At 36.1% G+C, this 25,129-nt stretch overlaps 1 protein-coding gene across 1 annotated transcript in view; it reads right to left on the bottom strand.

The window, feature by feature from the left end:
- NELL2 (neural EGFL like 2) overlaps nucleotides 1-25,129 on the bottom strand; it is a 381,815-nt gene that overhangs the window by 28,073 nt on the left and 328,613 nt on the right. Inside the window, exon 16 of the mRNA XM_007179220.3 lies at nucleotides 4,959-5,099. Coding sequence (XP_007179282.2) covers nucleotides 4,959-5,099 — 141 coding nt within the window. The remainder of the gene's footprint in view (nucleotides 1-4,958; nucleotides 5,100-25,129) is intronic.

Raw genomic sequence — 25,129 nt, 5'->3', positions numbered from 1 at the left:
TAATGTTGCTGAAGCCAGTGGTCAAGTCTCACTTCCCATCGAACTTGAGCTAGCAGCAGCTTTTGACACAGGTCCTTCCCTCTCCCTGATAAATTTCCTTTACTTGCTTCCTATCACACTGGTAGCTCTTTTTGGATGTTTCTTCTGCCCACATACACATTCTCCAGGTGTGGCAGTTACAGTATGAATAAGATTTAGCCAAGCAAAGAGGAGGTAAAGACTGGTCTAGTCAGAGGTAAGGGTGTGTTTGAGTCCCAATGTTCAGAGCCATCAAGATGTGTTAGAGGATCAGAAGTATTGGTATGACTTGAATGTCTAGGGAGAGCAGAGTGGGTAGACATGCAGCTGAAGAGGTTCTTAGGGATCAGTTAAAAGTCATGTTGTAAGAAATTTGAACCTTATCTTAAAGACAATAAAATGTCATTTTTGGGAATTTCAAAAAAAAAATCATAATCAGATATCCATTTTTGAAAGGGTCCTTTGGCTTCACTGTGGAAAAGGGATTTAAATGGATTAGAAATTGAAGCTAGGAGACCGATTAATAGACTGTTCAGTATTCCAGGAAAGAGATGGTCATATAATAAAAGGTAACACTTATATAGTGGTTGGTATGTATCAAATTCTAAGTACTTTCATACAATGACTCATTTCATATAATGACTCACAACAACCGTGAAAGGTACCATCATTATCTCCATTGTATAGATCAGGAAATTGAGGCCTAGACATGTTGAATAACTTTCTCAGGGTCACACAGCTAGTAAGGTATACAGCCCAGATGGGAACCCAAGCTGTCAGGCTCCAAGTCTGTGCTCATAGGCATAATGCTGTATTGAATAGTAGCAGTGGGGATGCATAGAAAGAAACAACAAAACTAAAATCTTCCAAGATAGAAACAACAAAGATACAGCAACTTCTTAGTGATTTGTTGGCTTCAAAGACTAGGGTGAGAGAAGGGTCATGAATGATTAGATTTCCCACTTGGAAAATTTGGTTGATGCTATTTATACAAAGAAGAGCAAGATTTTGCTGGAGAGTGGAAGTAGGTGGCAGGGATGAGCAAAGACATGAGTTAGTTTGACATGTTGAAATACACTTTCCTCTGGGCTTCCAGGTAGAGCTATCCAGCTGGATATGTGGATCTGGAATTCAGAAAATAGGACTGGGCCAAAATATAGATTTGGTGGAGATACGCTTTCATCATTCCCTTTCTCAAAAATAGACTTTCAGACTCAAGTTCAAACTTATTAGAAAGGCATTTAAAGCCACTTCCTTTGCTGGCACTCTCTTTCCCTATCTCAATGAGCCAATAATCACATCATACTTAAGTCCTGAAACAATGCTAGATATTCAATCTTTTCTTGATCCCAACAGGAAATAATTTCTCTCTTTGTTTCATTATGGCTCTGAATTCATACTTTTCTTATGTAATCATCATTTTCAACTTTGCAGCTTTCTCCTCTATTGAAAAACTTACTACATTCTATCTTGTATGACAGTTGTTACCGTACATATTTTATCTCGACTGCAAGCTGAGAGCAGTGATCATACCTCCTTTATATTTCTTCACAGCAGGTGCCGGGTAAAGTACCTCAAGGTACCTGTGCATAGATTCAGTAACCACTTCTTGAGTTGAAATAGATTCATTTCATTTTCATACTTTTCCCTGATTTAAGTTTAGAATTTATAGTATTTGGCTTGAACATAATACTCAAAAGATGTTACCCTATAAACATTTTTTTGGGGTCATACAAGTTCAAAAAATCCTCACCAAGCATAAAGATAATCCAGAAATAAAAGCTTTAAATAAAGGGAAATGTGGGCATGAAAATACAATATTCTTACCTGGAAAAAAAATACTGGGCTTTATCCTCAGAGAGAGACAAATTTTCAGGCACATTAGGAATGATGATATGGACAAGGAAAATGGTAACCTTGTATATTACCTGGCAATTAAATGTCTACACCTCTGAGGTAAATGGATGAGCAAAACAGTTTACACTTTGTATGAATGCAGTTTATAAACATGTATTTGTAGATTACACAGCCTAAAAAGTAGTGAAACAGTGCAAAGTTATTTATTCACATTTTCAAATATGAATATTATACTTCAGCATAATTGTAAACCCACTGCTGTGGCTTTGTCCATGTTGAAATGCTTCTTTTCTTTTCCCCCAGCACAGAAAAATTGAACCTGCTCAGATATAATCACACTCTTAAAATTGCATCCTTCTAAATACTAATACTACAATTCTACGAATCACTGAAATTGCAGTAAATAGATAGTTGTTAAAAAGAAGCACTTTAGTTCTCTCTTGTTTTATACAACATAGGTGAGTTCTTTTAAAAGTATTCTTCAGAGCACACTGTCTTCTGAAAGAGTAGTAGATTTTTATGATAATCATTATAAATCATACTGGAAGATAATAATAGAATCATCTTTCTAGAATTGTGGTTCTTTTTAAAAAAATAAGATTTCCCATTCTTTCTGTATTTACGGAATTTCCTCAAAAAGCCTTTTCTGTGTAGGCATTTCATAGAATCCTTTACTTCCCTATATTCATCTTTATCATGTGTTATTTTAATGGTTAGTTTCACTTTGTTACTTTTGGACACCAATGAATGCACTAATTATGTTTTGTCATTTTGTCCTGACCGTTACATCTTTACTGTATATCATACCATATGTTTAGTGGAAAAGTGAAGTACTTCTTTTTTCTCAGTTAAATAAGCAGAGTTATTGACAGAGAAAGAAGAGAAAGTGGTATCTAAGATTTGAGGAGACGGAAGACGGTATGCAGCGGAAAGTAACTAAGAGTTGCAGGGGAAAGTAACTAAGAGTTGCAGGGGAAAGTAACTAAGGAAATAAAGTAGGAATACTGGGTGATGTCGGTGGTCCTCAGAGCAGGTAGCTTACAAGATGGCCCCCAACGATCCTCACCATTTAATATTCACACGCTTGTGTAATCCTCTCCCCTTGGACTTACTGACTGGCTTCTAACAAATAGACTATGGGAGAAGTGATGAAATGTCACATCTGAGATTCAGTTATGGAAAGACTGTGGTTGCCATTTTGGGCACCTGCTTATTCTAAGGGAAGCCAGCCCCCAGCCCTGTGGAGTAGCTTATGTGTTAAGGAAACAAGGCCTGCCAATAGCCACATGAGTGACCTTCATTCTGTCCACTCCTATCCCAGACAAGTCTTCAAGGTGAGACCACATCCCTGGGCAACAATTTGATGGTAGTAACCTCATTAGAAACCTTGAACCAGAGGCATTCAGTTAAGCTGTGCATAGATTCCTTACCCACAGAAGTTGTGAGATAACTTTTGTTGTTTTCAGTTTCTAAGTTTTGGGGGTAACTTTTAACGCATCAATAGATAACTAATACAGCCCTCTTGAGACATGTGGTCATAAATTTAAAAGATAGTGAAAGCAGTTGCAAATATAAAGTAAGATAGTCAGCAGAGGTATGTATTTTTTCTAGTTACATTCTGATGCGCAGAAAAGGATACCAAGCAAAATTAAACACAGGTTACCCCTAGAGCAGAAGAGGAAGGGATGGGAAAAAGGGGGAGATGAAATAAAGATACATTTTCAGCTTTGCTCTATATATTTCTGTATGATTTGAATTATTTATAATCAGCTTTATTCATTCTTTATGTATGTAACTTAAAATAAAATAAAAGACAATCTTAAAAATGTAGCATTGAAGACTTCTTCCTCATAATATACTATAGAAAACAGGCAAAATATTTTATCAGGGAAGGGCAAAATCACACGGTTTGATCGGCTTCTTGAATGGCATTCTCTACAGGGCTGGAAGTACGCATTCTGGAACATTCACAAGTGCCAGGTAGAGCCTTCAGACACAGCTAAGTGGTTATTTGCAAATGCCAGGTTTTAGCCCCTGGTAAGGCAGTACCGTTCCCATTCCACATAACAATCCAGATGAACGTTCCGCTCAAGGTCCAGAGCTCTGCAGCTGCTGGCAAAGCACGCTGGGAGCCTTGGCATCTATCACCCAAGTCTGTTTCACTTTTCTCTGTGTGAAAACCTCTTGAGGCCCAAGGATAAAAGACATCTCATCATTTAAGCGTCAAGCACTGCTAAGTCAGATTCTCCAAGGCTTTCATCGACTGTGTCATTTTAGCTGCATCATTCTCTTAGGCTGTTACTCTATGAAGGTGTAAACACCAATGGAGAAAATAATGACTTCTTGAGGTTTGTTTTGTTTTCCAATCCTATGCCAAAGCCTTTTAGTATGGGTGGTTTCCCTGACAATTATTCACTGTGCTTTGCTTACTCTGCCTGCCTCCTAACTATCGTGCCCCTTAATAGAGGATATAAGGGAGCAGAGTTGTCAATTCACTGAAAATAAGTCAAAATTCATAGTAAATAATTGAATATAATCTTTTCAAATTTCCACTCTTATTAGATTGACATCTTCTGTGAAGCAGGGACCATATCTTCTGTATCCAACATTCACTAAATATCTCTGACTTTGCCAGGTAAGTGATACATTAGGAATAGCCCAGAGTAGCATGCATTATGTTTCCCTTGGCCATATCATCATTGTATTTCCTCTAGCTTCATTTTCCCTCTATTCTGCTTTCCTCATCTATTTTTTTCTGGCTCTTTTTTGGGTCAGATTTTTACATGCTGCCATTTTAAAATATTTATCTGACATTATGGGTTTATTCATTCTAAAACACCCTTCAACAGTTAAAAGTATCCACAGAAAATTGGTTTGCTATTGCAAGTTTTAATTATCTAAAAATCAGTTATCATAATTAGCAAGCAAAAGTTAGATTTTAACATGTTTCTAATCACTGTTGTATAAACACACAGCAAAAACCACCAATATCTTAAATATTAGATCAATGTCTACTATTTACATCTTTCTGCATTTTCCTCAATTTTAAGACTTTAAACTCTAGGTCTTCTCCTTGTACTGACCTTCACATGATTCTCCACTTGGTGAAAACATCCCATTGTCATGGTAGCCATCTCTGCACTCACAGTGGTACCATCCAGGCAGGTTGATGCAGTTAGCACGGCTGTCACACTGAACAAAGCCATCAGAGCACTCATCAATGTCTATTTGGGAAAGAAAACAGGAACGGGATGTTATACAATTGCTGCCTTTCTCTCAAAGAAACTAAAATATTCTGTTAGATGGCTACTAAAATATTTAGTGCCAGCAAATCCTTAAAACTGAGAAAACATAAAATCAAGAAAGTCTACTTGGTTGTTGAAAGCTATACAGAAAGAATGTAGTGGTATTAGCAATAGGAGAAACATCTAGACAACTTCTCTATTGCAAAAGTCATCCAACTGTAGAAACTGGAAAGAAACCATCTGTGATAGTCATTAGTGCTGCTAACCAAATATTTCCAGCTCTTCTTCTGGACACAAGCTAGGATTGCCGTGTGACTTCCTGAAGTCAATTAGGGAATGACATGTGTCACTTCCAGAGAGAGCCTTAAAGATGCAGTGTGTGATTCACACATACCCTTCCCCCATCACAATGACCAGCGATTTCCAGAAGCTCTGAAGATCAGCCTGAGTCCTGAGTGAAGACGATATGGGGCACATTCCTCCTCTAGTTGGGGTGGACGTAGAGTATGAGCAAGAAACGAACCTTTTTGCTTTAAGCCACTGAAATTTTAGGGTCTCTTATTACTATCAACATAATCTCCAGTATATGGCAATAGCATTCATGCATCAACATGCTTCAGATTTTTGAGAATATATCCCATCTATGTCACCTTTTAATGTGTTTCACATATATCATTACTTCATTCAATCCTCAAAAAAAAAAATCTTGCCATTTAGACAGCATATTGAACATATGGAAAAAAATGAGGCAAAAGGAAATTATGGGATTTAACCAAGGTCACCTAAGAGTTCATGTTTGCCTGACTTTCTGGTGTGTGCTCCTTCATACAAGTAGACACAGGCTGAAATTGGCAAAATTGTCTAAACAGAGCATGTATCTTGAGTTTCATATATTTCCTCCAGTGGTTTATTACTATTCCCAAATGTTGTGAGCCTTTTATTCTTCTTATTCAGTCTGTTGATTAATGGGAACATCTGATGTCCATCCAAGTCTCTTTAATCAGTCATAGAGAAAAAAGTAATTCCTAGAGTTGCCTTACAGAGTGTCTCCTTCTTCTTAATACCTTCTGGGTTTCTGGGTGCTTTGGGGTTGCCTCAGACCTTGCTAAGTGATCTGACGGCACCGTACCATCACAGCTGCCAAAAATATCCATCTTGACAACCCTTTGCCATGACTGCAAATTCCACTCGCCAAGGTAGAATAGCCTTTTCTTATATGTTTTCCGCACCTGCATCATATTCCCTGCTGCAGTGACCAGCATGACAAGTCCCTCCTATTGATGGGAAGACCAGATACTTTTTAGAGTCCTTTCCTCACAGACAATCCACTCCAGCTCATCAGTATCTACTGCCTTCTTAGTCTCATCTAACTTCAAATTCTTGGAAGTATATATTTCTTTCATTTTCTTTTAAAATTTCCTCTTTTACTATGTTCAATTTTTAAAGAGACAAATTTTTGAATAAGTAAGATTTTTAAAAGAAAAAAAAGTCATCACTCATATACTTCTTGATAAGCCCAGAGTTCCTTCAGTAAAACAAGGCACAAACCATTCTCTTAGATTAGGTAGTTAGCCAAAATAAATATTTTATATGATTGCAAAATTTTAACATTATTTCTGAACTATGAGTGATTTGCCTCTGTGGTTTCTCTTCTGAAGAGTCAGTTCCTTACCGTTAGTAATTCCTATTGTCAAAATAATTGTTAGTGGCCAAATCAGCTAAGCATTGACTTCCTGACACGTAGCTGATGTGGATTGCTTCCATTTACTAAGGCCTCATAGGTTTTATGAAACAGCCTATCTGTACTTCAGGGGCCTCCCTAACTGATGATTTATAAATGGGACTAAAATGCTATGCTCATTTCAGCTTTATATGGGCTTTTCTTCTAACCCAAACGATGCAGGAAATTGGTTATGTCATTTCTTAAGTGCATGGACAAAAGAAAACAGGTTGGAATTTAAGCTTTAGAAATGAGTTTGTTGGAAGGTCAGGAGGGGGATGTTTAGAGTACCTCATTTTAGAATGATTTGGTCATTAGCATTGGTGATTTGGAAGTAAATATTAACAGAACAGAGCCTTATCCACTGAAGCAACCTTCACATCTCTTATTTACCCTTTAATTTAGTTATTTTTTCTTGCTGCAACACAAGGGTTACCTCAGGTCACATGACACAGATATATCTTTCAATATTTACTCCTCACTCATTTTCTCCTGTCACTCTTTCTAATCACCAGGCCCACTCCTATACTGCTTCATCCCCATTTCTCTTTGTTTATATTACAGCAACCTTCCTTGATCTATATCCATTAAAGTTTAATAGAAATGTTACACAGTATATTAGTGCATATTCCCTGAAGACTGGGGATTGAAACATATGCTGGCCATAATGTATTTTCCTATACAATCTGAGTATCATTATTTGACTATTAATACTAAGTAGTATTTTAGAGGATAGATATGCAAATATATATGTCACTCACTAATTTATCATTCAATACTTACTGAATGCCTGTTATATGCCAAGTACTAAGTGCTGGGGAAACAAGGATACATAAAGCAGAGTAATTTCTGCCCTTACTGGGTTTACTATCTACCTAAAGTGTGTTTTATTTTAAGAAAATTAAATTTATAAAAATCTGAATTTACAATCATGCAGGACAGTGTTTCCCAACATGTTATATATCTGCCGCCACTGGTATGGTATTTAGGTGATAACAGGCAAATATTTTATTTTAATGGCTACATTTTTATATTTCTGAATTATTTCTATTTATAGCAAGTGATACTAATAGTACAGTAGTGAAATTGTATTTAAATTTAAAAAGTGAGAGGGATTCCAGAAACAACAGTAAGTAGATATTGGTATAAACAGTATATGAATATGACAAAACTTATTAAGGTGGCATATGAATGACTGGAGTTTTGAAAACACTAAGATACAGTATGGAGCAATTATTCATATCTCAGAAGGATTTACTGAGTAGTTCATTAGGTAGCGAAATGTCTTAATTCATTTAAAATATTACTCAACTTATAAAATATAGTATAAGTATACATATGTCATGGCTCAAATTATATACTTGCTACCATTTAGGATAGCAAAGTAAAACTAGCCAGATAATATACATTGTTTTGTTTTACACTCTCATGTTGCTGCTAATTTTGATTTGTTTATGAAAACTTCTCTACTTTGGTGAAAGTCAGTAGAAAATGAAAGTGTGCTTGAATTGCCAAAGTATGCACTTTCCACCAGAAGGTATGTTTGTTTGGCTCATGTTCTAATTAAAGTGAAAGATGAAACAAGCAGCCTTATCTGTAAGCTATCTGATGGTATGTATATCTTTAGTTACTCAGTAATCATTAATAAGTAAAGAATTGAAATTTGATCCACAATTTAAGAATTAAGTATATTTTATCTATACACAAATGTAGATATTACTATGAGTTAGAACATATAAATGCACACATATTGTGTGTAATTTCAGATATGCACATATTGTGTTTTACGTATCATATAATAACAGAAAGTAGTAAAAAAAAATCAAATGATTTATTTCTTTGGTACTTTCTCTAGGTCAGTTAAAAGCAAACTTTATATTATCTAATTGAGTTAGAAACACAGAGAACAGCAGACCTAGGGGGGGAAAATGTTGTTATTTTATTCCATATAAGAACTACCAAGTTTGAACAAATTACTTTCCAAACCGAATTAAGAGTATTCAAAAAGGTTAGTACAGGATGTATAAGCTCATATGATTTAGTCTTAATTACAAGGACCTTAATTTTATACTCTGTAGGTACATTATATAAAAAACTAAAAATAAATTTTATGAAAAACTGTGATTTCATTATATATTCTGTCTTAGAAAGGAACTAGTTCCTTAGGGACAATTAGAACTTTTTCACTAGCTACATTTAGAACAGTCAGCTAGTGATGATATTGAGATGCTGTCCCAGAGCACAGAGAATCTAAAATCCAAAAGATATTCAGCCATCCAACAGCAGTCACGAATAGCAGTCATACTCCAGAGATCAAAATCAACTTAGAAAATGGAAGTGGAAGGCACTGTGGGGATAGATTTTCTAGAAAGTACATATGTTTTGAGGTAATCATTGAAAACAAACCAACAAGCAGAAAACAAGAAAGCAAAATGTATGAATTATAAAAAAGCTCACATATGTCAGTGTCTTGTTTTCTTTGCCTCCCTCAGGTGTGGTGACACAAGACTGCATGCCTCCTACAATGTCACAGACCACTGGCTTCAGAGGAGGCCAAACAAAAATGGCTTTTGACATCAGCATTTAATGGGTCACTTTGGAAAATGACAAATTATTTCTTGGTAAAGTTAAGTGTAGTTATAAAATGAGACACTTGAATGATAAACAAACCCTTTCTCATGCATAGTAACAGTTATTTCTATCATAACAACATAACTAAGAATAATAAAAAGTGTGTAAATATCTAGAACCATCGATACCTAAAACAGACCCTAATCATTAGTTTAACCTGCGACCCTATTCAAAAGAAAAGAAAATACAATTATTTTTAAAAATGAGCATGGTACTTTTAATGGCAAAGTCAAATCATTAGAGTACTGTGTTTCAACGTGTTTATTATTAATAAAAACCCGACATAATTTCTCATTAAAAAAATAGTACTTGGACTATTTATATCACTATCCTATGCACTGGTAGTTAAATTATATTGATAAACAGTAGGCAATTAAACACCCTCAAAACAATCAATCAACTCTTGATTACCCACATGTGGATTATTTGCTTTCTAGATTATCCACAGCATTTTTTTTTAAATCACAAGGTCATTTCCCTCTGTCTTTTGTTGAGCTTCTGGGGAGTCGGTTTTCAACATTTAGATGTGAGTGCTCAATGAAAGCAAACTCTTGAGCATTACATTGTTTTTTACAACTGTTCCAGACTTGGGTATAAAATATCCAAAATTTCATAAAAAGACTGATTTTCTCATGTGAACTCTTTGAAAGTAAAATGACAATATACGTAAGTAAATTTTGAAAATCCTAAAATCCTCTTCACAAGTTGGATGATAACATTGGAGATTCAGTGAAAATTATTTTCACTACTTTATAGTTCATAATTAGGAAGTTAATGACAACTCTTTCAAAAAGCATAATATAATTTCTTCATCATGTCATTTAGTCCTCACAACAACTGTGTGAGCTATTCTTATCCCTATGTCATAGACAAAGAAGCGGTGAGAGCAAAGGCATTGCCCAAGGTCACACCATGGACCAGAACTCTTTCAACTCCAAGTCCAGTGCCCTTTCTCTCACCACAGGCTGCCTCTGAAGACCAACACTTGGCCAACCAGAAACAGCCTATACATTGAGATGTCTCAGTATATATCTTTTTTTTTTTAAACATCTTTATTGGAGTATAATTGCTTTACAATGGTGTGTTAGTTTCTGCTTTATAACTAATCAGTATATATCTTAATGTGAGTGAATTCCAGCTCTGTGGCTTGTCAGCTGTGTAACTGAGTTATTTTACTAAACTTCTCTGGGTTTTCTGTTTTTGAAATCGAAGTAATACTCTCTATTTCTTAATAGTTCGCTCTTAACTACTGCCATTAACTATACGTGGCATCACAGGAGAAGCAGTGCCTGGCTCAGAATAGCTACTCCTCCTTATCTTTTTGCCCACCTTTCAAAAGTATCTTGATTCTTTGGGTTTTCTGTCTATCAGTTTGAAATTTCTCACAAAAAAACCCCAAACAAAACCAAAAATGGGGGGAGGGGAAGTCTGAATTGATTCTATAGATTAATTTGGGGAGAACTGACATCTTTACATTATTGAATCTTTTCATCCACACACATGATGTATTTCCTCTTTCTCTAATAATTTTTATAGCTTTTATGGTCTTTATAGATTTCTGAAAGGACGCCTTGTATATAGTTTGCCTGGGCTTATTCCTAAATGGTTTTTTTGTCTTCCTTTTTATTGAAACCAACATTATTTTTCTCCAGCTTTATTAAGGTGTAATTGACAAATAAAATTGTAAGATATTTAAAGAATACAATATGATGATTTGATATATGTATAAATTGTGTAAGGATTCCCCCATTGCCCCATTGAGTTAATTAACACATACATCACCTCACAGATTTACCTTTTTTTTTTTTCCTTTTGGTAAGAACATTGAAGTTCTACTCTTTTAATAAATTTCTATTATACAATACAGTATAATCAACTACAGTCATCATGTTATACGTATTATCTTCTCAGACCTAAAACCAACTGTGCTGAGGTAAAATTTATATACAAAAAACACCACCAACAATTTCATGAGTTTTGACACATAAACACTACCACAATCAAGCTATAAAACATTGCTTTCACCCCAAATTTTCCTTAATATCAAAATAGTTTAAAAATAATTTGTATAAATATGGGCCGTGACTATGCCTGTGTGTTTTTCTTTTTTTCTCTAACATCTAGCAAAGAACCAGACACATGGTTAGAGATTCATAAACATTTACTGAGTGAATGAATGATCTGTTTGTAATATCAGGTAACTAAGTGGCAAGCTCAGCATGCCACCTTTTGAGTCCTGCTAGGTCAGGGAGAATTAAGGCAGGGGTGGCAGCTTGAAAGAATTCACTAAGATGCAAAAACAAGATGATAAGATGACCCCTTCTCATCCTACTTCAAATATTTATGTCAAAAACTTGACTATAATATTAAATGGAGTAGAATTGGTATAGAAAATGTGTACATTATATATATATATACATGAAATACAACATAAATGTAATTATATATTTAAGATATGTAACATATATTATTAATTTTTTAACAAAAAGAGTACATCCAAACTTCTAATTAAAGATGAAAGATTAAAAACATTCTTAAATCTCTTCTTCTTCCCATCTTATAAGCATTACATTAAAGGGACAAAGAAAAGTATAAACAAAGATAAAAGGTAAAACGCCACCAGTGGAGAAGAAAATTCAACGAATTTCTGGGTTAGTTAAAGGTCTACTGATGAATAATCAACCCAACCACCTCCTCCCACCTTGAGCAGACAGTTGAAAGAAAGCAATTATCCCCAAAGCCAGAATGGATGGTTCTTCTGTAAAGAAAATAAATAAATAAAATATCTGGAGGAAACTAAGTAGCTAATGTAGGAGTTATCCTTTGTAACAAAGTCCCCTGCATTTCAGTGTTTAGAGTTCAAAGTGTAAAAAGTGGCACCTTTTTAGCTCACCCAATGTAAGTCTATCAGTCAACAATCCTTACCTTCATATCAAAGGTCAATGTTTAATTCACTCTTAAACATTAATGTGAGATCAAGGAGAAACAAATACTTGAGAAAAGACTATAACATTTGACAGAATAACCAAGATATACCATCATAAAATCTGACCCTGAAGGAAACAGAGATAATGCACAGAACAGGACTTAAAATATTTCTAATTAATATCTTCTAATAGATTCGAAAGAATATTTCATTCATAAGAAAAGGGCACAGTGTTATGAAAAGGAATATTCAGAGAATAAGCTCTTAGAAATTAAAAATATGATAGCTGAAATTTTTCAAAAATGCAATATAAGACTTGGAAGATCAAGTTGAAGTAGTATTTCTAAAAGAGTAACATATAGAAAATAGAAAAATATGATAGGAAAAAAATCAAACAGCACCAACTCAAATGGTACACACAGCTTATGATTAAAGACAAATTTCATACCAAGAAAGGAGAAAAATCAAAGTGAAGAAACTATCTTAAATAATAACAATAATAATTGAAGAACTTTTCACAGGACTTTAGTCTTCAGGTTAAAAGGCCCCATCAAGTTCTCCAAATAATGAATAATGAAACGATAGCCAATACTTACTGATGACTGAGTATATGGCAGCCACTGTTCTTTGCAATTTACCTATATTTACTCATACAGTGCAGACAGCAGTCCCATGAGTTAGGAAATTTTATCACTCTCTCAATTTTAAAGAGAAAGAAACTTAGATATTGGGAGTTTAAGTAATTTTCTCAAGATTATTGAGGGGCAAAACTAGGATTTGAATCCAGATACTCTAGATATAGAGGTCAAACCCTTACCCCATATACAGCACTACCTCAAATGAATGAAACAGATTCACATCTAAATGCACATTGTGAAATTTCACAATAAGTACAAAATACAAATCTTCCAGAAGGGAAATAACCCTTATGTGCAACCTAAAGGTTACACATAAAGGGATAAGAATGTGTCTAGCATCACATTTCTCACTGTTTGTTGTAAGACAGTGAAGCAATGATTTTGACCCTAGAATTCTATACTTGGCAAAACTGTCAAATACCTGGAAAAGCTGGATAAAGATATTTTAAGATATATAATTTCTTAGAAAGTTTTTGTGCCATTTACTATTTTTAAAAGATTTTACTGATGATGTAATGCAATAAAACAAAGGACTAAATCCATGTAATGAAACATCTATCAGTAGTTCACCACTCTCTCCTAAAACTCTCCATGTTGCAAGGATATACCACTGTCTTAGTTCTTTTACCTCATTGCCCCTGTATCTTGGTCTTCTTCTCAGGTCTTATATTCTCAATCTCCAAAAGTTTGAGTTCCCTAGGGATCTATATTCAGATATTTTCTTTTCCATCTACTAACTTCTTAATGATTTCATCTAATACTAGGGCTTTAAATACTCAAACTCCATCAATACACTGAAAACTACCTGTAGTGGGTTGAATACTCTTCCCCAAAACTTCATGTCCACTAAGAACTCAGAATATAACTCTGTTTGGAAATAGGGAAGCAAGGAAAACTATGTATAGTAGATAAAACAAGAAATGAAGGTGAACACATATATTGGTGAAGGCTAAAAAGGTAACTTACATTAGAAAAGGGAATATGGAAGGGTGGTGGTATAAGGAAGGTAAATCATCATCTATCATAGAAAAAAGTCTACTGGTAATGTCTAAAATTGACCAGTTAAACAAAGCATGGTATAAACATATTAGAAGAATTGGAAAGTGGTCCCCCTGGAAAGTGGTCCCCCCTAGCACCTTGTCTCAACTGGACTTTCACAAGAGAAATAAGTTCTAATGCCTTAAGGCATCCTGAGTAAATCATGAATGAACTTCTCTCCTGTGTATCTGGTATGGCACTAGTCATGTACCATCCTTGGGAGATCTGAGAAATTAGTTGCTCAGGTCATTTTCTGGTTTGTAGTTCAGGTGAGGAACTCCTTTTAGAAAAGCTGGTAGAAGGTAAGCAGGCAGTGAGTCAGGGGACTATTGCTTTTCATTCCAAGTTCTTCTGTTTTTGATTTTTTAAACGTGTCTAATTTCTTTCATATACGTAAAAATATTTTTAGAAAACATTCAGAAGCCTCATTTTTAAAGTGTTGAGTATAATATGATAGCAATTGGCTAGTAGTGATATCTAGATGAAAAGAAAGATGAGCCAGAAACTCTGGAAAAAGATATCAGGACCAGAAACATGCGGATAATATAATCAGAACTGATACTACAAGATGCTTCTGAAATTGGAACAGGGGGATGAAACTACTAAAGTTGAGATAACAAAGAGACGAGAAAGAGCCAAGGACAGTCCTTGGGGGAAAATGGAGGGAAAGAAAAGGCAGAGGAACTGTAGGAGGAATTGTTAGCAAGGTGGGAAGATCACAAGTGTAACCACAGGAACCAAGGGAGAAGAGAACCTCGAGGGAGAAGAAAGGACTGTCAACAATGCCAAGGAGTTTTTCCAATGGCCTCTTGTTGTAAATTTAGGAATAAATACTTCTGGTTTAACAGAGAATTGAAACTCCCTCTGATGTATGAGCAACAAGTTGAACAAAGCGTTTAATAAAATGGAATTCTGGAAACTCCTTAAAACCTAAAAATCTTTGCCATTACAATATCCTTTTTGCAAGGTAGCTTAGCTTAATGTGTAGGATATAAGGCAGAATACTTTTACTCATTCATTCAAGTACATATCAAATGTCTCACATAGAAAACACACTAGTCATTACGGTGGTATACGCAAGAGTTCACAGTCTAATAAAAAATGCAGCATCAGCACAAGTACCTCAGATGCAAGGTAGATATGAGGCCTGTAGGAATAGTACAGGTGAAGAAATATGTGAATTCAGGAAAGAGACATGACCTCACTCTGAAACTCTGATCACTGAAAACTAGGCCACTGGAGTAAAACATGGCTGAACAAAAACTTCCAGATTTATTCCTGCAAATACTAGAAAATTACTTAAAACGTTTATTCATTTATTACATTGTAATCAAGTACCTACTTTTAAAATCGGCATGCTTTTTTTGTACATTAGATGGTATTATGGTTAGGCTCCCAAGATAATATGAATGTGAAGCACCTGCTGGCTCTGTAATAATAAGTAGACTGGTTTTAATCAGGGTAAAACCAGGAAACTCTTAATTCCTATGCTTCCCTGAGCCACTCTCTAATAGCAAGGATTAGATCGCCTACTTGATATTGAGATTATTTCCGGAAGGAGAAAAAAGAAGCTGATTTCCTCAAACTATCCATCAAGAATAAGATGGCTAAAGTGCCTGTGTGTAATAATTTAACACAAGCTTTCTAATTATTAATATAGCACTATAAAAGGCTTTTTGCATTTTGATGAGCTCACTTACTGGTTATTCAGGAAAACAAGCTTTGAATGGCATGCCAGGAATGGTAAGATGACAGTCAAAATAGCAACTCTGTATTTATTTGTGAGCTAACTGACAAACTTATATCAGGAGAAATACTGCTTTGAGCAAAATGAGCTCACTGATGACAATAAAAAAAGAAATGGAATACTACAGTTTCCATACATATCTGAATGAGAAGTCATCGGATAGAGCTTTGAGTGGGTGCTAAGCAAGAAATGTACTGATGAACGGCCTCTGTTCGCTTTGAGCAAGTGTCAGATCTCTGACAGACTATCTACTTTCAGACCACTTTATTATAACCACTGCTTCCATCTCTGCTAAAACACCCATTAGCTTGATACAGGCTTCTCAGCCAGTAATGAAACATCACAGCTCTCCCACTTAGTTAATTGAAGGGGAAAAATACCAAAACGAAAGCAATTGAGCAAACCAATAACTCCTTCCAATTACAATTAAGTGAAACAGCCTATGGGTTTCTTAAAGACAGGTTTGCTCTTTTATGGTGCTCCCAAACCTCTTAACCACACAGGCTGATGGTCACTGCTTGGCCCTGTCAATATGAGGTCATTTAATCAAACTTCTTCCAGACTGAAAATTTTTTTTTGTTCACTTTAACAACCTATTTCTTCATGATCAATCAGATCAGTTGTGCAATTAGACTTGATCACTAAGGCAACACCAAATCATCCATCAAAGGGTTTCCAATCTTGAGTGTTTGAGCTAACAGATTCGGCCTAATTCTGTACTTGAGTAATATATTTTAAAAAGGAAAAAAAATCCTTTAGACAACAGTTTTATGATTATCTGATATAAAGAAGGGACTAGGAGAGGGAAGATAACCGACAGTTGTCCAGCTACTAAGTGTCAGATATTTTATCTGGAAATAAAATAACATTACACTACTGTTTACATACACACACATTCAAACTTCTAAAAAAATATTCATATAGTGACTGGAGAAATGATATGAAGGGACCCAAAAGAAAAACAATCCCTATATGAGCAAAGCTGCCGCAACTACTTGTAGTTTTCTATGGAAGCACATGCGTTTCCCAGGAATTCTTCCTGCTGCTCAGAGGCAAGATCCATCCAAAGTGGTTTGGCAAGGTTTGACCTTCTAGTGGTTTCAGTGTATCAGTCAACAACAGAAGCAACGGGAAGTCTAGTTTTATCTACACTATCTCAGTATTAAGCTGCTAGAGCAAAGATAACGATCTAAATGTACAGTGATGAGGGAGTGGTTAAATAAATGACGGCACATGCGTAAAATGGAACGCTATACAGCTTACTAAAATGAGGTTTCTTTTTTTGTTGTTGTTAATAGGGGTATAGTTGCTTTACAATATTAAGTTTCTGCTGTACAGCGAAGTGAATCAAGTATATGTATACAGATATCCCCTCTTTTTTGGATTTCCTTCACATTTAGGTCACCACAGAGCACTGAGTAGAGTTCCCGGTGCTATACAGTAGGTTCTCATTAGTTATCTATTTTATACATAGTAGTGTATATTCTTCCGAAAATTATTAATGACATGCAAAAGCACTTATGATAAATGTCATGTAAAAAAGCAGGATTAAAATTATGAAGAAAGTATTATTCCAGTATGTAAACAGTTATTTCATTTTGAATAAGCAGTCATCTTCAGCTGGTGATAGTACAGATTATTTTTGTGTATTTCTTCATTTTATAAATCTTGCCAGATTAAATATACATTGCTTTTATAATTTAAAAAGATTGTTATCTTATAGAATATTGTATCTTATATAATTTTATACAGCAACTATACTTCAATACAAATTTAAGAAATTAAATATACATTGCTTTTATAATTTAAAAAGATTTACAGAAAGGATATGGAGTTTATAAATAAAACCAGGATGGATTAGAAGAGTAGCTCCTATGCACCCTTGTAAAGTAATGTCTCAAGAAGATGGTCAAGGCCATCTATTCTCATCTCCCATGTTACCCTTCCACAGATCCCGTGGTCCAAGACTCATACTGGCCCTCCCCTTCCTTGCACATGAACTGGACTCTTCTATCTCCATGCGTTTGCCTACAAGCTTCCTTTTTCCTAGAATACACATTCTCTTCCTTGGACTCATCAAAATCATATTTGCAAGGCTCTTCTCAGGTCTTATGTATCCAGGATACCACTGCACCGTCTCTGGGTTCTAGTTCTCCTGCAGCACTTGTTGTTGAGTTTACCACAGTTGGCTGAGAGCCTATTAGACTTTTTTCCCTCCAGGTTTATAGAAATATAATTTGCATATAATATTGTGTAAGTTTAAGGTATACACCATGTAGATTTGGTACACTTATATGCTGCAAAATGATTATCACCATTGCTCAGCTAACATCTCCATCAAGTCACATAATTACCATTTCTTTTTTTGTGGTGAGAACACATAAGATTTACTCTCTTAGCAACTTTCAAGTATATAACACAGTACTGTTAACTATAATCAAAACTCTGTGCATTAGATCCCCAGAACTTATTCATCTTCTAGCTGGAAGTTAGTACTCTTTGACCAACATGTCCCCATTTCTCCCAACCCTCAGGCCCACCCAGGTAACCACCATTCTACTCTCTTCCTCTGTGAGTTTGGCTTTTTTAGATTCTACATGTAAGTGACATCATACAGTACTGTCTTTTTCTGTCTGACTTATTTCACTTAGCATAATGCTCTCAAGGTCCATCCATTGTCACAAATGGCAGGATTTCCTTCTTTCTTATGACTGAATAATATTCCACTGTATATATACCACATTTTCTTTATCGATTCATCCATTGATGGACACAGGTTGTTTCTAAATGAGAGCCCTCAGAGGGTCTGAATTTTATATTATTCATCTTTGAGTCTTCTGTTTCTAAGGTACGTCTGGTGTACCTTGGGTGTCAGTAAATATCTGTTGAATTCTGATGAATTCATCCTTAACAAACAGGACTGAGTCCTGAGTAGGAGGCATCTGGATTGACATATGAGTGTTTGAAGTCATTTGAAAGACAATTAATGAAATGAACTTATTTAAGCAATTATATTTCTTCAAAGGAAATAATTCTGTAGTGAATTTAAGAGCACAACTTAGGTGCTGCTCTTTTAAACTTTGGCTCACAGTGAGTAAACCAAAAACAAGAAGGATTTGGGGACTTTAAAATCAAAGAAAAAACAATATCAGTGAGGGAGGCTGACTTAAAAGATTAAGCTGCCCAAGTTTTTTTAACATGGTTTAAAGAATATCACATATACTGAACTGTCATTTTATTTTCAATTAACCAACACTTTATTTAAGAACTACACTAACAATAACTGCTCTGAAATTTAAATTTGGGACTCTAAAGCCAAATAATAAATAGTAAATTTGTTTACATTTTAACTGGAACTATTTCAAATATGATGAATAAAAAATAGCTGTAATGCAAACTATAAAATTCAGCAGTCTATGCTTCTAATTTCCTACGGTAGATCATTAAAAAACAGGAAAACCCTCTGTTAATTCACCTTTATTTATGCTCTGGTGGCATGTTCGCCCTGAACTATGAAGATAGCCTCTGGAATTCTTTCCACTCTAATATCTCTTGTGCTTAGAGAACAAAAGAAATTCACTTAACTGGAAAAGCGAAATTTATTAGACAGGCAGGGAAAATAAATTGATGAATTCTACCTCGTTGGCTGTAAATTTTTCTACCCACATATTTAATCTCTTGTTATCTTGAAGAACATAGAGTCATAGTACCTACTAATAAGAGAAATTCCTGGGAAGAATACAAATAGTTATAGTATGCTTACTGTGGCAGATTGCTAGCAGATCTCAGAAATCTGTTTCTTCTTCCTCCTTGGCACACAGCTAGACTACCTGAGTTTCAGCCAATGGAACAGGAGTAGCCAAGGCTTTTAGGAAACAGATGTGCCGCCCTCTATCCTCTTTCTTCCACTTCCGCTGGCTGGATACAGTTAATGAGGCCCCCAGAAACAGGAAAGGAGGGGTGGGAGAGGAAGCAAAAGAGAGAAGGAGGCTGGTTCCCTCAACTTCCTACCAATAAGAAACACTTACTTTGGACAGTTACTTGAGAAATAAACTTCTATTATAATTAAGTCATAATGTATTTGGACTCTTATTTGTTATAGCTAATAGTCCCTTAATTCAATACTATACCCTATATAAACTATCTGAAATCTATCTTTCTAGCTCACATGCATAGGAAATCTAAGTAATGTTTGTCATGTGCCCTGCTTTATGATTTATTTTCCCTTGAATATAGATATTATTTTTTCTACAAGCATATATAATATACATAAGACTTGTATGTCCACATTTATATTAATTTAATTTATTCATTCATGCAACAGATTTGACTGATAACCTACTATTTAGCACACCGTCAGGATACAGGAGTAAAAAGAATATGGGACTTGACTTTGAGAAGATCCTAAGGTAGTAAGAAAGACAGATCTGTGCAGCAGGAGTATCACCTGATGTACTAATAGGTGTGCTTCCTGTTTACTCAGCTTTCCCTTTGCGCCATGAATGGCCTTCTCTCCTAAGGGTCCTTCCTCCCTCCTCCAGGACCCATCCCCAGCTCACACAGAGGACACTGAGCTACCTACTTTGTAAACAGCAGCAAAGGCTAGAAAATTCAAAGGTGGAAAGATTAGTTAAGGGTGTTTGGAAAAATAGGAAAGGATTTAATGAGGAGATGATGCTAGGTCTGGGGAAGGATCCAGAAGACCATCTGAGGGTAGCATAGATAGGACCTGGTGCCCAACTTGGAGTGGAGAACCTCACAGTGACTGTGAAGTAAGTTTTGATTATTCATAAGACGAGGCACCCCTCTGTAACACTGCCTACAGGAATCCCTTCAAAATAAGTGAAATTACCCTGGACACACAAACTGGAGGTGCCCAGGGAAACACGGGTCATACATGTAAGCATCTCCGGGTATACTCTGAAGAGAATGATCCCAGAAATTGACTGGTCTGATTGCCAATAATAGGGATTCACAGTGCACAGCCTTGGGATATTACTGCTAATACAGTATCGGCGGTGACGTCTGGAATGCAGTTATGCAATTTAAAAAAAATTACCTTGAGATGACTTAGTTAGATTACCTAGGTACTTTTCTCACTGCATGTAATTTTTACAGCATTTTTAGATACAGTAAACACAAAATTTTCCAAAAGATTAATGCTATCAAAGGATTAATTGGTAACTTTGACTTGCTTTCATGTCTCTTACTGCTTCAGTATTATGAAGTAGATGAATTATACCCCTTACAGCTTGTCCTTTCTAAAGATGATCCAGAAATTAAAGTCCTATAATTATATCCTAGAGAGGTTTCTAAAAAGTCTCTACATATTTTCTTCAAAATAATAACTTTTTTCTGACGGATTGACCCAAACTCTCTCTCTACTCAGATTGACTGTGTTTCTGGAATTTCAAAGAAAACTTCGATTATAGGGTCTCTTACAGTGAAGCTAATTATTCTAAAATTTTACATGTGATTATTGCCTTTTCCTGGTTAAAAAAAAGACTTCTACCAATAGTTATTATTATTACTACTACCAGCTCTCTTCAGATTATACAGAATTCTCCACAAGGAAGACATTTACAAATTGATTTTTGGCATATGATGTTAAGACTATATGAAGACATGAAAAAAGGACAAAAATGAGCCACCTACATTGTACTTACATTGTGAAGAAACCATCCCAAATCCTTGAATTAATAATAGTGCTCTTAACTCAGTGTCTTAAAGTTATTGCTGTGACTTTCAAATTTTATTGTGTCATAGGCCAAGGATCCCAAATGTGCCATATGATATGACCTATAATTTGAGATTCTCATCGCTGAGGCTTCATGTGGTCAGCTTCTATTATCTACTCTATTTATCTCCCTATTTCAATTGGGCCATGGAGGGATGGTTAAAGGTGAACATTTCCTATAAATGAGTCTCTTCACCTCTATTTCCCAGGTTGATTCATGACCTAACATATCCTTTGACCTTAAGAAGGCAGATTTCTAAGAGAATAACTGCTAGTTTTAGACTGTCGTTTGGCTTCATATCCACAGCCAGGGAACCCTATTAAATACACTTGAGAATTGCTCCCTCAGCAAATATATAAAATGTTCTTCCTTCTTCTCAAAATAAAAAAAAAAATTCTTTAAAAAATGAAGCAACAATTCAACTAAGTGTAAAGGATAAAAAATCCTAGTATATAGTGATTTACATACACATTGGGAATACTTAAAGTAAGTAGCGTGTTTTAGTCGGTAAATCATGAAACGCAGGACAATGAATTGAACACTGTGAGAAAAAAAGTGGTTAAATGTTCCAAACTAATGAGAAGGCTGATTTCTATACACATACTAATGTACACACTCACACATTATTACACACACCAGAGCTGTTTTCTTCCGGAACCTAATGCCTATCTTAGCTAATTTACATATACTAGCTCCACCCAAATATGATTTGGCCATGTGCAAAATAGTTTATGGCTTAATCAGACTCTAATATGGCAGAGGTACTAATGTAACAGGACAGACTTCAGATTACAGATATCATGTACTACATGTAGGAAATTACCTTATGTGGTGGTTGCTAAAGGCATGTTACTATATTATCATAGATAATTTTCAGGAAGGACTCCACACTTAAGCTATAAAATAGTGTAACATTCTGATGATAGAAAGTTTAGAAGAATTGCACATTTGAAAATTCTGAATTGAGCCACAGTATGTTAAAATATCACTCTTCACATGCCTCTCTCACCAGCCTGGATGCCGTGTCAACTAATAATAAAGATCAATAAATCAAATATAGAAAAAAGAAATGGTATAGTACACACTGTAGAATTCCATTTCCATAAAATTCTAGGAAATGTAAAGTAACATACAGTGATAGAAAGAAAATCAGTAGCTCCCTGGGGAAGAGGGAGGCGTTACAAAGGGGCACATTTTTTGCAAAGGAAAATCTGGGGGGTGATGGATATGTTAACAATTTTGATTGGGGTGATTGTTTCACAGGTGTATGCTATATATCAAAACATCAACTTTCTACGTGTGCAGTTTATCGTCTGTTGATTTTAACTCAATAAAACTATTAAAATATGTAATAAAAAGGAATATGTGTTCTCAGCTTGATGCACATACACGATAACAATAATCAGAAATTGGTTTTTAATCTTTTACTGGTGCGTAACTGTCGATGACTAAACAACTTCCAAGTACTCAAGTGAACAAACCGTCCTTAGAAAAGGAGCCAAAATTAGCAATAAAAATAAGAAAATCCATTACAGAAACTGGGGGAAATAGAGAGGGGGAGTTGGTGTAAAGGGAGACTGTGTGAGTTTGGGAACTCAAGTGTAGCAGTAATTAACAGGAACGCAGTATTTTAGCCTCACATTAAGAAACAGAAATTTTGCAAAGGCACAGGTTCAGGAACAGAGGCTGGGAAGCTTCCTTTGCAGAATGGGAAACCAGGTGACAGAGGAAGGAGCACTACAACCCTGAATACTCACTGAACTCAGCAGGTCAGTCTGCCTGGAAGTTCCTCCCAGATGGCGCTGAAAGCAATGATAACTGCATGGGGGTCTAAGGCAGCCCAATCAGCACTGGTTGGGGTTCCCGGGAAGGGTTGGTGGGCAGCAGTCTGCTCACCCTGTTTGGAAATCAATGAATCTCGTTGTGGGAAATAGAATCTTGAAAGGGCTAGAAGGGTAGGCCCAGTCTGAGATGGAATCTTTTTTCCCCCTGAGTACTTATAGCACTTGCTGGTTCATCATATGTCTCCTAACATAACTGACTTGCTTTATAGCTATTTTGATGTGTGTCTTACCACCACCAACCCTCTATTTGAGCTCATATTCCTACAGGGGAAAGCATTGTTTATGAATCTTTGATCCCTCATATTACTAACAATAAAATTGACTGAAGGAATAAAATTAATGTTAGTAGGCTTTCCTAAGGCTCATTAGCTCTGTTTCTCAGCCGACACCATCATCGGCTTCAAAGACACTGTGCTACAAATAGAATCAGCTGCCTAGTTCACCTAAGTAAAGGATGGACATCAGAATCCCAGAATTAACGAATGATAAATCTCGGACTTGGTTTATTAATGGTTGCAGAGGCTGCTGTGACAGGAGGCCAAGAAATATGAACTCAATTCCCCAATTCAGAGAGTTCCTTGGGCTTGCCTGCTGTATGATTCAACTTGATTGGGGTTCTGAGCAGTCTATCTACGCAGGAGACAAGTTCAACAGCAAATCTGCCTGGGGGTGGATAACATACTATTTATCTGTCATTGCCACTTCCCTTACTTTATCAGTGGGAGACTGATTGAGGAGAGGATGGCTAGGCACTAGACAGTGGGAATCTGGGGAGGTTAAGCCGTCAAGGTGCACACACTTGAGATGCACACGTCCAAATGTGCATGCTGCCTTCAGGTCCACTCTGTCGAGCACAGCAGTCAGAAAGCACCACTCTGCGTTATTGAGAACTGACCAAAATAAGCTCTTGAGCTGCTTTGGTCTCCCTGATACATGGAGGGGGAAGGGCACAGTCTCTAATTTGATGATGCTAATCCAGTGTAGCTGGCATGATACAAGGGGAAATACGGTTTCTGTAGTTTCCTTTAGGGCTTTTATGTCCAATTCAATCAGACAGATATTATGAGTCTAAGTTCCAAACACCATGTTGGGTGCTGTGGATGCAGCAACAAAGTAGCTAGTCGTCCCCATTCCAGGCAAGTAAGTCCCTTCCCAGAGGGGCTGGTCTGAAAACCTAATCAGGAAAGAAGGATGGGCAGAGCTTGCCCTTGGAGGTGGTGGGAGTGTGTGAGACCAAAAATTATGAGAAACAGGTAGCAATGAAACAAACACTAAACTTGGCAGGCGGTATTACCAGTCATCAGCCCAAAAGGGTTAGGAGTAGGGGGTGAAGCCAGATGCCAGATCATTGAAACAGAAGAAGCAGAAGAAGTGGGAATCAACCTGGTGGAATTCTTCTACCTAAAGAAACAGGTATTGGCTCTTTTATAGCAAGCTGGGGCCTCCTTCAGGATATGAGGAGATTTGTTAAGAGCCCTAACCCAGGCCAGATCCAGCTCTGCAGAAGCTAGATTATGGGTACAAATATGTTAAGAAATCACTAGACATGAATTTGCAAAGGCTATACTAGAGGTATGTGCTCCGCCAGAAAGGCTAGGCAAAGCAAGTGACTTTCAAACTAACTAGAAAGACAAGCTGATGAAGGAATTCCAAACAGAGAGATCAGCCTACTTATAGACATAGGAGGATGACAGAGTTCAGAGAAGAGAGAGTGGCTCAGTTTGGCA

The sequence above is a fragment of the Balaenoptera acutorostrata genome, chromosome 11 (genome assembly GCF_949987535.1).
Source record: "Balaenoptera acutorostrata chromosome 11, mBalAcu1.1, whole genome shotgun sequence".
Lineage (NCBI taxonomy): Eukaryota > Metazoa > Chordata > Mammalia > Artiodactyla > Balaenopteridae > Balaenoptera > Balaenoptera acutorostrata.
The sequence above is the reverse complement of the archived record's forward strand: the minus strand, read 5'-3'. Positions and strand labels throughout refer to the sequence as shown.